The 13,172-nt window shown below is 46.1% G+C and overlaps 1 protein-coding gene across 7 annotated transcripts in view; it reads left to right on the top strand.

Annotated features, from left to right (window-relative positions):
* The window catches only part of kif21a (kinesin family member 21A), a 52,163-nt gene extending 41,171 nt beyond the window's left edge, over positions 1 to 10,992 (top strand). For 4 of the 7 annotated variants that reach the window (XM_035642866.2, XM_047333360.1, XM_047333361.1 and 1 more), the window contains 8 exons: positions 534 to 659; positions 4,441 to 4,577; positions 5,339 to 5,513; positions 6,095 to 6,259; positions 6,920 to 7,037; positions 7,243 to 7,413; positions 7,543 to 7,742; positions 8,996 to 10,992. In XM_035642866.2, coding sequence (XP_035498759.1) covers positions 534 to 659; positions 4,441 to 4,577; positions 5,339 to 5,513; positions 6,095 to 6,259; positions 6,920 to 7,037; positions 7,243 to 7,413; positions 7,543 to 7,742; positions 8,996 to 9,086 — 1,183 coding nt within the window. In that variant the 3' untranslated portion in view covers positions 9,087 to 10,992. The remainder of the gene's footprint in view (positions 1 to 533; positions 660 to 4,440; positions 4,578 to 5,338; positions 5,514 to 6,094; positions 6,260 to 6,919; positions 7,038 to 7,242; positions 7,414 to 7,542; positions 7,743 to 8,995) is intronic. The other 3 variants (XM_047333362.1, XM_047333364.1, XM_047333359.1) reach the window with 2 other exon arrangements.
* Positions 10,993 to 13,172: the final 2,180 nt, after the last annotated feature.

Raw genomic sequence — 13,172 nt, forward strand, 5'->3', positions numbered from 1 at the left:
TCTATACATTAAATGGCCATACTGTGCCTTCCTCCATGAGTCCTTTTGAGGTGAAAGCGTGTAGAGAGGAACACATATTAACATTTGCACAGCTTATTAGATATTGTCGGCGCATTAATTACCTTTCTTATTCCGTTTTAAAGCTGAGTTACACGCCAAAAGCAAAAATACTAACCAGACCTCTTTAACTGGTTGACCTAAGGCCATGCTTCAAACCTGTACTGACACGTATGTAAAAGGGAGCAGGATCTGACAGTGATCCATCAGATTATGGAGTGGAAACTATATCTTAAGAGTAGCACAAAACCGACACAGTATGCTCAGTAGTTAAACATGAGCTTGAAGAAGAACCACCGCTGTTTGGGGACTTGCTACATCAGGTAACTGTGTTTCTGTGCGTACTGCATGCTCACGCCCTCACCGTGACCATTACGTTGTGTTTCGTTTTACATCCCTCGTGTTGTTTCACTTTTGTTTTCTGTATACTGTCTCTTGTGTTGTCTGTGGACGAATTGATGAAACTGAACGCTCAGTTCTGGCTCTAGAACTTCGCCCGGCGTGGAAAAGCGAGCTCCGGAGCCCTCCCCGCTCGCTCGCAGGAAGACCTATGACAAGGCGCATGCGGCAGCTGACAGGGCAAAGGTCAAGGAGATTAAACAGTAAGAGCTCGCTGCCGACGTTGTGGCTGCGAAGCCCGGAGAAAAAAAAGCCCAAAAAATAACTGAATTTGAGCTCCTCTACTTACTCTCTGCGTTTCCTACTTTTGGAGAAGCATGTGGCCTCCACTGACTCATCAAAGCTGAATGCCTGGTGTGATAACCTTTGACCTGCCAAGTTCTATGCTGAATTCAAAGTCGTACTTTTCCTGCCTACCTTGGATATTAGGACTCTTCTCTAAGCCGTTATGCAATGATAATTAGTGCTAATCTTAATTTTCACTCCTGGTACTTTTGACTCAAATTCAGTGTTCAACTTGCTAATGAATCCGTCTGCTGCCGGTCTATACAGTATATAATCCATATTTTACTCACCGAGACTGTCCTTTCTCCTTCCTTCCGTCTGATGACTGCGTTCTTGTGAGGGCGACTGTTGCCGAGCTAACTGGCTTTGTCTGTTGAGAAATGCTCACCTGAAGACAACTTACTAAAAAAGTTGTCTAGTTTCCATCATGTTATCTCAGAATATACAATATGTATTACAGATTACTTTATACAGTTGATAAATTCATCTTATTTCAATGTAAATGATACTGAGTAATAAGTATTTAATGTGTTGTTTGCCAACCTGAAACAGGCATGTTCAGTCTGTGAGTGCATGTGGTCAGAACGAGAACTGAATATCCCTGCATTCGTGTCATATAGCTATATATTATAGCATATATGCCACTCTATTGACTCCGAATAATTTTTTCGTTTTTTCGTTTTTTTTGACTTGTAAAGGATTCATGGGGACAGAGAAGGAACTCACATGTGAAGAAAGAATCCCTGACCAGACAGTTACACTGTGTGTTTGGCGCATTGGGCCCCAGGACGCATTTACTCTGCAACCACCCTCTGGCTAAACATGACATTTTTAATGAATGAGAATCTAAGAAGAAGAATTGTTTTTTTTCCTCTGGTGTCTGAGCATTATTGATTCACGCAACATCGGCTTATTGTTAAATTTAAGCTGCAAGTATTATTATTATTTTTTATTTTTTTTACAGCTTAACAAAAACTGCTTTCTGCAGGACATTTTCGCTTGTTACAATGAACAGCCTCTAAAAAAACAAATGCTTCCGCTTGCCAACATTTGAGGAGGGTCTGTTGGAAGGATTATAACGCCCTTTCAATTTTAATTTGGTGAAACCATGCTACTAAATCTCTCTAGGGTGTGGTAAGATTCTATTGTGGGGTTTTGTGGTGAGACAGGAGCCACTTTTTAACAGAATGACACTGAGGTGAAACGTCCAAGCCGATAAGCCTAGTGCAGCAGAGTGAGCAGGACACCACGGTGATGTCGTGTGCAGCTTCAGACGACCACTCCGACTGCGTGAACACTTCACTGTCGAGCTGTCTTGACGATCGCCCGCCTATGACGTGAATGCAGCATATGCGCTGCCCGTCTGTCTTCCTGCAGTCCTCCCACACTTCCGCCGTCAGTGCGTAAACAGCTTAGCACACACTTGAATTATGCCACGGCCTAACTGGCAGCGCTACTCTTCCTTCACAGCAGCCCCGAAGAGCAGCCCAGCACTTCCACTCTCTCTCGCTCCTGCCGCTCGTCCCGGTAACCACATCGTGGAGTTCAACCATATGACAGGGGTATCTGGGGGCGTACGGCACGTGTCCTACAAGTAAAGAACTCAAGATAAGGCAAATTGACACGAGCCTGCCAGGGAGTCCGATTAGAGCTGCTAGGGATGAGCAGGGGCAGTCCACTCCAAGATCTGTCAGTTTGTCAAATGCTGGCCAGCGCCTCGTTTCTGGAGTAAAGGTGTATTTCCTTAATGTAGCCATGAGGCGAACGTGTCATGGCTACATTAAGGAAACGCGTTTTGATTTCATAGAGTAGTATTGTCATCACTTTTATTATTATTATTAGGTAACTGTCCTGATACCATACGAGTGGAAGCTCACGTTTGAAGGCGTATGATTACCGATCATTTATTTACAAAGCGTATCATATGTGTGCAGATGTATTTTTCCACCTTCCATGCAGCCGTTGCTTTGCTTCCCATCAGTTGTAAATGAGTGCAATAGGAAAGCAGTTTGGACAGACCTGCCGGTGACGGGTAAACATCTAGTAACTAGATTCTCGTTCAACACGTGGCAGGGGGGGAACATGTCGTGTAAAATCACCATTTGACATGGCCTAGATGCACTTAACAATTAAAGGAACATTTAAAATAACAGAGAGCAATAATTACGAAACAATGTTTAGGGTCGTTTACATTATCGTGGACATGATGGTGCAGTAGGGATTGGCCTGGAATGGTTCCTTATCAGTGCATTTGGGTTTTTGGAAAGTCAGCTGCCAGATTTATTTTTAAAATGCATAAAAAAAGCACAAAATAAGCTCTCAGCTTGTAAATGCGTAAGTGTGGCTGTGTAGAAATGGACAGTCCTGTCAGCTTTCCATTGCTACAGAATAAACCGCCAATAGTTTACTCTTCACTCTACTTTACTCTTCACCTCGGGTACGGTCCCGTATTATATACTAGCAGACCCGAAGTCACATGATTATTGCAGTTTTTAAATGCCTTCGTGAGGAGGCACTAGCTCCGCTTGAACTTAAGTTCGACCAAATAAGTAACTACGACGGAAAAAAACGGATGGAACTCGAAGTAGTTTATTCCCTTCCGTTCCAGGCTGAACGGATGCCTCCACCTGTGCTCCAGCCACACCGTCCACCACGCTGTTTCACGTCCTCCCTCCGACCCACCCAAGTATAACTTTATGTATTTTTCTTGTCACGTGGTGCTTTTTTTTAAAGACTGCACCTCTTGTGTACGGGGGGTTGCGGCGAATGTAGAACACCGGTGCACACGGGGTGTATTCCAGCCTTTTCTCATCCTCAGCCTACTTTTCGTTTCTTTTCCTTTTTGCATGGACGAAGCTCGCGGGGGTTTGAGCGTGATTGCAAGGCCGAGGAGCAGTTGATCTGGTTAACCAGAGTCCTCCAGGGGTTTCATCCCACGCCGCCGCCGCCGCCGCGTCCTTGTGCGAGAGCCCGACACACGACCAGATGACGTGGCTGAACACAAAGATTTGATAACCTGGGATCAATGGAAACCCAGACTGTGTGCTCTGTTAAGCTTATTACGGCTACCGAGTCTCAGCAATCCTCTCTGTTCATTAGGCCCTTTTTTTCCGTTTCAGCGGAGCTTTCATTTTTCACACTCCCGGGCCATTTGAACTTCATTCATCCACAACTGGTGGATAGCGACGTCCGGACGTTTGATTCGCCGCCCACCTCCTCCTGCCTCTCCACTGATACTGATAGATACAACTGTAAAGAGAGCAGTCATTGTACAATCACTCCCATCAGATTGCAGTTTGTCAACATGAGCGGACCAATACGTGATCGATCTGGGTTCCTGCCATGCTATTGAACTTGCGGCCCGCGACGATCCAACGCCGCCGCTTTCAGTGATCGTCGCTCGTTGTCTCCTCAGGTGTTGTTTATCTTGTGCTTGCTGGAAAGCAAAGGCGCCTGAAGGTAACGGTGGGTGTTTTGGATTCTCGTTCCTGGTGACTGTTCACGTCTCTCTCCTTTCTTTCCTTCGGACTCTCCATGTCAACTCTTTCTCTTTTTGATTTCCAGCATCACGCTAATCCACGGCGAGAGCTGCATGCTGTGCATGACTCCGCCGATTCACATCTCTGCTCCTCTTAGATTACTAGTGTCTCTTATTGTAAATGTTGCATCTGTTGATAATGAAGTGGGTGTGTTTTCCAGGGGCGTCATTAACCCGGTGCCGTCCACTAAGAGCGGCCGGTCAGCGACGTTACAGTGCGTCCACGTGGCAGAGGGACACAGTAAAGCTGTTCTCTGTGTCGACTGCACAGATGACCTTCTCTTCACCGGATCCAAAGGTCAGTTCCCACGATCCTCCCTCCCTCCATCCTTCCTTCCTTCCTTCACCCCCCTCCTTCCCTCCCTCCGTCACTCGGGATTCTCTTCGTCAGTATTCGTTGCGTCTCTCCTTCTTAACAGCACTAGTGATTTATTACACCTCATATAAACAGCAAAAAAAACTTGACGCGGATTAATTATGATTGTCATAAGCACAACATGTCGATAAATGAGGTGATGAAAGCAAATGACATGTACATACAGTAAAACTTAAAATATACAAGCAGTCAGCTACACTGGAGCGCTCATTTATGCCAACAGCTGCTTATTTCAACAAATACAGTAGCTGCCCTCTCTACGTACTGCACTTTAAATAATGGCATATATGTTGTATGCTGTACTGTAAGATAGACATCCTGTTAGTCTTGTACGTAAAGAAGTACATTTATTAAATATAGCACCTTTCTCAGAACAGTCACACAGGCCTTCACATAAATAAAATTACGTCGAAAAAATTGATTGATTCAAACACTACAATGCACAAGATCGGTTGTTTTTTTTTAAAAGGCGTCACCAGATGCTGCACAGCGTAAGTCTGTGGGAAGAGCATTGGAAGGCACGGTCGCCTTTTGTTGTCAAACGGGTTCTCTGGACGACCAGTGAGCTCTGCTCGGACCTAAGTTCTTGAGCTGTTCTCCGGTGCTCTAGTTTTGACCTCCCCTTCTGAGCATGCTCCCTTTGCCTCTAATCGCGTCTAATGTCTGGCGCCGTCCTCCCGCAGACCGGACCTGCAAGGTGTGGAACCTGGTGACGGGTCAGGAGATAATGTCCCTGGCCGGTCACCCCAACAACGTGGTGTCGGTGCGCTACTGCTCAAGTCTGGTCTTCACCGTCTCCACCTCCTACATCAAGGTCTGGGACATCCGGGACTCGGCCAAGTGCATTCGAACGTTAACGTGAGTGTGACTATTGAAAATACGTGTTCAGCGATGCCAGCTGGGCAGGACGCGCGGTTTCGCTTTTGCCATTGCACTTTCAACACATCCAGTATGGATACAGTGAACTCTGCATCAGCGCCTTGGTTCCGTCATGCTTTGTCTCCTTCAAATATAAAGCGACAGGCGCTTTGAGGGACAGGAGATGTGGAGTAAACGCATGCGTTGAATAGTGCGTTGATACGGCAGAACTTGTCCAACGAGATGGGTCGTTTCCTCTCTGCACATGTTGTTTTAGTTTTTTTTTAAATTTGAAAATGTACATTATGTACGAAACTCCGATCCGACAAGATTCTGTAAATATCTTTGAGTACCTAGTTTGTCAGTGTGCTCCGAAGCTTCCTGTCAAATCATCAACACTGCATCTGTTATGTAAATCAGGTTGTTATGATTTCATCGGGACTTCACGCGTAGAAAGCTGAATCTTGCAAAGATGTGAGTGCGAGTGTGAGAGTTGCCTCCGTTTATTTTAAACACCCCGCCCCTCCCCCAATTACCTCATGCATACTCACGCCGTACATGTTGCATCCGTGTGTCTGCAGGTCGTCTGGGCAGGTGAATGTTGGCGACGTCTACGCGGCCAACACCAGCCGAACCGTCACCATCCCGGCAGGAGAGAACCAGATCAACCAGATCGCCCTCAACCCCAACGGGACAGTGCTGTACGCCGCCGCCGGGAACTCGGTCCGAGTCTGGGATCTGAGAAGGTATTAATATTATTGAGATATGAGAAACGTTGGACGGTTTACAATCCCATCATTTCAACTTTGAGACTGGTCCTGACGTGAAAAGTAGGACTTCTGTCATGACCTGACCTTGTTTGATAAAAGCATGTTAAAATTTGATTTGAGATTTACTTCAGGTGTAACGCTACTGTCAAAATTCAGTTACCACTCTACACACAGTACATAGTGTTGTGTATTGAAACCCAGACTAACATGAACCCTGCTGCCTGTTTATCATTCTCCCCATTTCCTCTTCACTCGCTATGATGCCACTACACCGGTTACACACACACACACACACACACACACACACACACACACACACACACACACACACACACACACACACACACACACACCAGCCCGCTGGTGTCAGTTTTGATGGATGACCTCTTAGAATATGAAAACAGTTGATAAACGTCAGTCTTCATTAAAATCACAATAACTTTGAATCAATGGGACCTGCAAGAACACATTGTCATTTTGATCATTAAGTCAATAACAGTCTCACAGATTAACCATTGTCCCATAAAGGTTAAAATTGCCTTTTAATTTCCTTTAATCGTGTTCGTGGTTGGCGGTGGTAGCCCAAATTCAGATACAGGGTTTCAAAGTGTCAGTTCATTTTTTTTTCTCTGTCAGATTTGCCTCCACGGGGAAACTTACTGGTCACCTCGGCCCTGTGATGTGTCTGACTGTGGATCACACCGGAGGCAACCAGGACCTGGTGATCACCGGGTCCAAGGATCATTACATTAAGGTGCGTGTATTTTCCCTCTGAGCCCATTCAGGAATTCAATTAAAGGCAAGTCACATTGCCTTGAGCACAATAAAAAAACAATATTAAAGATGTGAATAAAGATCTGCTGTATGTTACACTTGACGATAAAGCTGGTAGACTTCACAGCCAAGTGTTTTTCAGGATGTATATCCACCTTTAACGTGAGGCGTCCTGGCTGTTGCAGGTGTTCGATGTGACCGAGGGCTCCCTGGGGAGCATCGGCCCGACACACAACTTTGAGCCGCCGCACTACGACGGCATCGAGTCACTGGTGGTGCAGGGGGACATTTTGTTCAGCGGCTCCCGGGACAACGGCATCAAGAAGTGGGACCTGGACCGCAAAGACCTGCTGCAGGTACGGGATGAGTCACATCGAGTCACACACGGAAGCCATTTGAATTGGCTGTTCTCGGTTATGTTGCTATGTTATGTTACATTATGGTGAAGATTTTTCAAACCCCGCATCCGTCCTTCCCTCCGCCAGCAAGTCCCGAGCGCTCACCGCGACTGGGTGTGTGCGCTGGGCGTCGTCCCGGGCTCCCCGGCCCTGCTCAGCGGCTGCAGAGGCGGGGTGCTCAAGCTGTGGCACACGGACACACTAGGGACCCTGGGGGAGCTCAAGGGTCATGAGAGCCCCATCAACAGCATCTCTACCAACAGCAGCCACCTGTTTACAGCCTCAGAGTGAGTCGCACACACGCACACACACACCATTGGCTTTTAGTTAAGTTTTAGGATAAATAAAGATTTTTGTACTTCTCTGTACCGTAGATTTATTCTGTGACTTGCTCCTCGCTATTCATATAATACGTCTCAAGTAGACCCCACAGACTCTCTACTGCTCACTTTGCAAAAACTCAGATCAAAGGGTGTTACCACTCTTGCGTTCTGCAGTTATGAAGCCAAAAAGCATATTCCTCTCCCTCTGGATCTGAGGACATCAACATCAACTGACACTTATAGACCAGACAGTTGCTATTTTTCGGTTGCACCAGAGCATTAACATGGACAAATATGGCAGCATGCAGTGCTCAGCGAATACCCGGATGGTGCACTTTCAAAACCAGTAGATGGTGAGAGAGCACCAATGTATTTTCCAACTCAGCATGCGTCCTGTGAAACGGGGGAAGAAAAAAATAGGTTCTGTGTTAAGTCAAGTGAACAAAGCAGTCAGCAGGCATTCTGGTGGGCGACAAACGCGGCCACGGGTTGCAACCTCATTCAGTGCCGGACGTCCATTGTTTGATTTAGGAAACTATCCACAGCATCCACAGAAAAAATGATATTGGATGTTAACAAAAGATAGAGCACTTGTCCAAACAATGTACAAAATTGGGAAAAAGGGAATAATAAAACTTTTGGAGCTTTTGGACTAATACAGGAGAAACGTCTGTTGCAATAATCAAGGCGTTCTGCATCTCTGGATTTTAAAATGGGTTTTGCTGAAGTTTTGCAATATTTCAAAGTTGATGAAAAAACCCAATTGGATTATTCATCATTGTCAGGGGGTTTCACTCTTCTTCACTCTTCTTCTCAACACATTCTTTGGTCTTTCCTCCCTATTTTGGTCCCTTTCTCTTTCTCTTTTTCTCATTTTTCTTTCCATCCACCTCTGGCCGGTTCAAGTTAGAGACCCGCCTTCCTGACATGCAGCAACCAATCAATAGGGCGACTGACGACAACGTGACCTTGGAAATATTTAAGTCAAAGACGAGAAACATTGGTTCAAAGAATAAGAACAAATTGGGGAAATTGGATAGGTTGTAAAAAACACTCCAGAGGCCTCAGACCTGACCCCCAGACGGAGACTCTTCCATAACCTGACAGTCACGATCCTGTTTCACCAAATTCTTGACAAACCGAGTGTCTCTTCTGTCTGTGTCCACCTGCCTCATGACTTTGACACCACATTAACCTCCTGCGTTCCCGTCTCTCAGTGACCGGACGGTGAAGATCTGGCGTGCACGCGGTGGACTGGACAGCACCTTGGAGGCGGTGGACAATGCGGACGAGGTGGCGAGTACCTGAACACAACACAGCGCCGCCCGCTGGGTTTGACTTTGGACAGGACATCAAACAGCATCTTCTGATGACGCGTCCCTGCACTTTGACCCCTAACCTCCGAAGCCCAATGTTCCCCCCATAACACACGCACACACACACACACACACACACACACACACACACACACACACACACACACACACACACACACACACACAGAGTCATTGCCATGTAACCTTCAAGAGGAAAACACTAAAGTCGTCTCAAGAGAACGTAAAAGCGATAGTTCTTCTGTGTTCTCGGAGGCCTCTGCTCATCAGAAGTAGTTCACCGTATTGTAAATGAGACTCGGGAGTATGAACTTTCTTCTTTTCTCTCTCTCTCTCTCTCGCGCTGTAGGCACTTCTTCGCCGTGGATCATGATAAGTACTTGCACTTGACGGGGCGTTTAACACGGCTCCGCATATGTTGAGTGCTGTACCGGGAAACAATCCAACCACAAACGCACAATGACCCAAGGGAGAGGGCAGCAGTGTGCGTTGGTGTAGAAAGGGGCGAATTAAACGGGAGGAGGATAAAGTGTTGGAGGAGAAGAAGGTGGCAGAGCTAACAGGTTGGTAGCTGGTCTTCACAACCCAGCTCTCCGGTGTCTTGGGATTGTTTCTCGGGCCCCTCGACGCGGGACCAATGTCCCCGCGCTCCCCCCCCCCACTCATCGTTGTTTGCTGTCCCGCGCTGCACTCGCGAACATGAACACTCTTCACCGTAACCTTTCCGCTTCATGGAAAAGTCTGACAACGTGGGAAATGCGAGAGTTGTTTTTTTTTTCCTTGCCGAGAGTTGGACGAGACGATCGATGGCGCTCTCGTATCTGTCGTGTCGTGGTGTGCAACTACGGCCTTTAGCTGAGCATTACGATTGGAAGCGCGAGGGAATCCATTCGCGTGGCTCCGGCCAACGGTAACGAAATTGTCGTCACCAGCCCATCTAAAGCTCAACAATAAACACAAGATGTCTTGTTGACAAATTGTGGTTGCTGAGCTAACTGGCTCTCAGCTGCAGCGTCATGCCTACCGACACACAGATATGGAGAGTATCGATCCACTCGCCTTATTCACCGCAAGCGGGCAAACAAATGTGTTTCCCGAAAAGTCCGACTATTCCTTTAACTCTTGAGCACTTGTGAAAAAACTGACGTAATGTTAGTGTTTGACATGTACACTTTAGTCCTGCTTTTAAATATGAGCAGGTTCAGCGTTCGAGGACGCTCTACACTCGTTTCCAACGTACGTTCACTCTGCACACGTCGCTGTTGACACTCACTGAAGTCCCGCGCTCACCTCCCTTCACCCTATCAGAGGGCTTCTTCTCGTCATGGACTCCAGGTGACGTCCGCTTGGTACCGTAGCAATGTGTATGTACTGTATATATATATACGTAATAGTATCTTCTTCTTTTTTTTTTTTTTTTGTGAGAGGAAAGGGCCCGATTAGTGAGCCGAACCACGTCTGATCATCCTCGTTTTGAATGTTCTGTGCAACAGCAGCTGTAGGCATTATTCAAATACATATCCGATGTATGTAAACGATGTGTTTAGAAATTAAATTTAAAAAAAATCTGACTGAATGTTCGTTTTGTGGGACCACCGGTCTCACGCGAGGACCAGAGTTGGCGGGAAGGCCAGACGGGCGGCACCGGTAACGCGACGGACGCAGCTTTTGCTCAAGTCAGGCGGCAGGTTGTGTTCAGTGGTCTAAGGTTCATTTCCTTGTTTCATTTTTTTTTTTGGTCTGTTCGTTACGCTGTCCCTGTTACACATTCTGGTCGTCCCCCCTCTGGAGCTTTAGTTGCCAATCCCCGAGTGGCGGACTCTGTAGCGATTCTAATGTCAGATGCCTGCTGAGAATAAACGCCATCTGTCAAAAACCAACAACTGTGAGTGGTCTATAAAAGTTTTAAAACCATTTCTTTTGGTTTGTGATAACTTACGCACAGTACAGTATTTTACAAGAGACAAGTGGCGCATATGTTTCTTCATCCATTCTACTGTCTTTATGTCCACAGTGGTCTTTATGTACTCACACAATCACCATCACTGCTGTTGGAATAAATAAAATATATATAGCTTATATCATGCATCATATATCTTTGCTCGACCCTCATAAAAGTCAAAACCAGAGTGCTGAAATTTCCTAACAGTAGGGTTGCGTATGCTTCACAATCAAATCTTCACTACATCACAATCTGCAGCATTATTCATAAATCACTGGCAACGTATTTTAGAGGCTGATTAAATAATCCATCTTCCCTTTTACTTCCAGGCTTTTGAGTTATAGTTGGCAAACTTAAACACATCGCAATTTAATCGACTTTACCCAAGAATATTTCTGCCATAATTTTAAAATTAACTGTTTTAGAGCATCATAATTTGTACGTTTGCACTCCTTTCAAATGTGTATGAGACAACAAAACCTCCGGCATGGCAGTTCCGCCAAAGAGACATTTACCCTCTAACATTCCCACGTTTCATTTAAAATGCTGTTTGAGGCTCCACATTGTCAATCTTGTTGTTGTTGTTTTTACATAATGCACATTTCATGATCCAAAAAAACATTAAACATGAAAAATTTCTATTCTATTTCTATTATTTCTCAAAACAGACAACCAAAGGGTGCACCACAGTCTACACACATCAAATAATGTATTAAAAAAAAAGAATAATAAAGAAATGCAAATACTGTATAAAATTGAATACAAATTTATGTGACAGACCTTTGTTGGGAAACACTGGACTAAACAACAGTTTAAAGTAGTTACATAACAGGATACAGGAGATAATATTTCCAGGAGACATCGTGCAGATAATATTTCTGTTCCCTAACATGAGTAAGATTTTGAAAACAGAACGTTAACGTGGAATAGCATTGTTTCCCCCCGAAAGCCACAACATGACAGTGACAAATCATTGTATGTTGTACAGACTGTTAAGCCCAGATTTTGGGCAATATACATAGAACCGACTTGATTTTACAAATTATATTCATTGCAACAATATCTAGCACGGAGATATGATGTTGTCGCAGTCCAGTGAGAACACTCGCACACTGGGACTTTGTCCAGAGGCTTAAAGGGGCAGTAAGCGATTCTAAAGCAATACACGCTTTGTAAAAATCAGCGGATATTTCCGCACCGTCCGCTTGCTGTCGCTTTTGTGTGCTGGCCGGAAAAAATCTGGGTTTTTCGGCTCAGCCCCGGTCCTGGAGATCAAAAAAACCCAAAGGAAAAGTGGTGCGGACCGGACCGCACCGCACCGCCCAACACTGAGGCCAGTCGGAGCCTTGTCGCTCTGCGGTGAGTGTCTGGGGAGGCGGCGCCAGTCGCCGGCCCTGCTCGTGTGAATGTCACGGCGTTAAAACGGCACCAAAAAAATCAATTTGACCCAGGACACTTCACAAGCCCTCAACGCTCGGACTTGTTTCGAATCACTCGAACCCGACGCCAGGCGAGCAGTCTGCTGTGCTCGCGGCTACGAAGAGGTTATCCTGCTGGCGTTGTCGCCATTTGGTCAGTTGCCTCTTGCTTTGATGTAAGCCTATTAATCCTCATAAAAAAAAGACAACCCCTGCACCACCAGCTGTTTTTCTCAAGATGCAAGGATGTGCACATTTTCACTCCGGCCCTGCTGCTGCTCATTGCTGAGCAGATCTCTGGCCCCGCGGAGAGAGAGAGAGAGAGAGAGAGACAGAGTTTGACCTGCCTCAGCATGAGCCAGATTTTTGAAACTGCCCTTTTACACTGGACTAAGCAACAATCGGATCAGGTGATTTCTACTGAGGGTGTTGCAATGTCCTCCAAGTGCCTCTGCCTGTTCAGCAAAGTCCTACTCATCAGCATTCATATTTGACCACGGCAAACGGGATCCTCTTGTTTCGGGTGTTGAAGCTTTTTGTCGAGCTTCCCTTCGCACTGCGGCACAGTGAATTGATGCCAGAGCTGCGGGGGGATCAGTAAATCAATGAGCCGTCAAAAGAAAAGAATGTGTTGGCGTCAAAACCCTTCAACATTTGATGGCGTCAGCTCCTCGAGGTCGGACGAAACCGGGCCCCGCTC

This window comes from Scophthalmus maximus, chromosome 7 (assembly GCF_022379125.1).
Source record: "Scophthalmus maximus strain ysfricsl-2021 chromosome 7, ASM2237912v1, whole genome shotgun sequence".
Lineage (NCBI taxonomy): Eukaryota > Metazoa > Chordata > Actinopteri > Pleuronectiformes > Scophthalmidae > Scophthalmus > Scophthalmus maximus.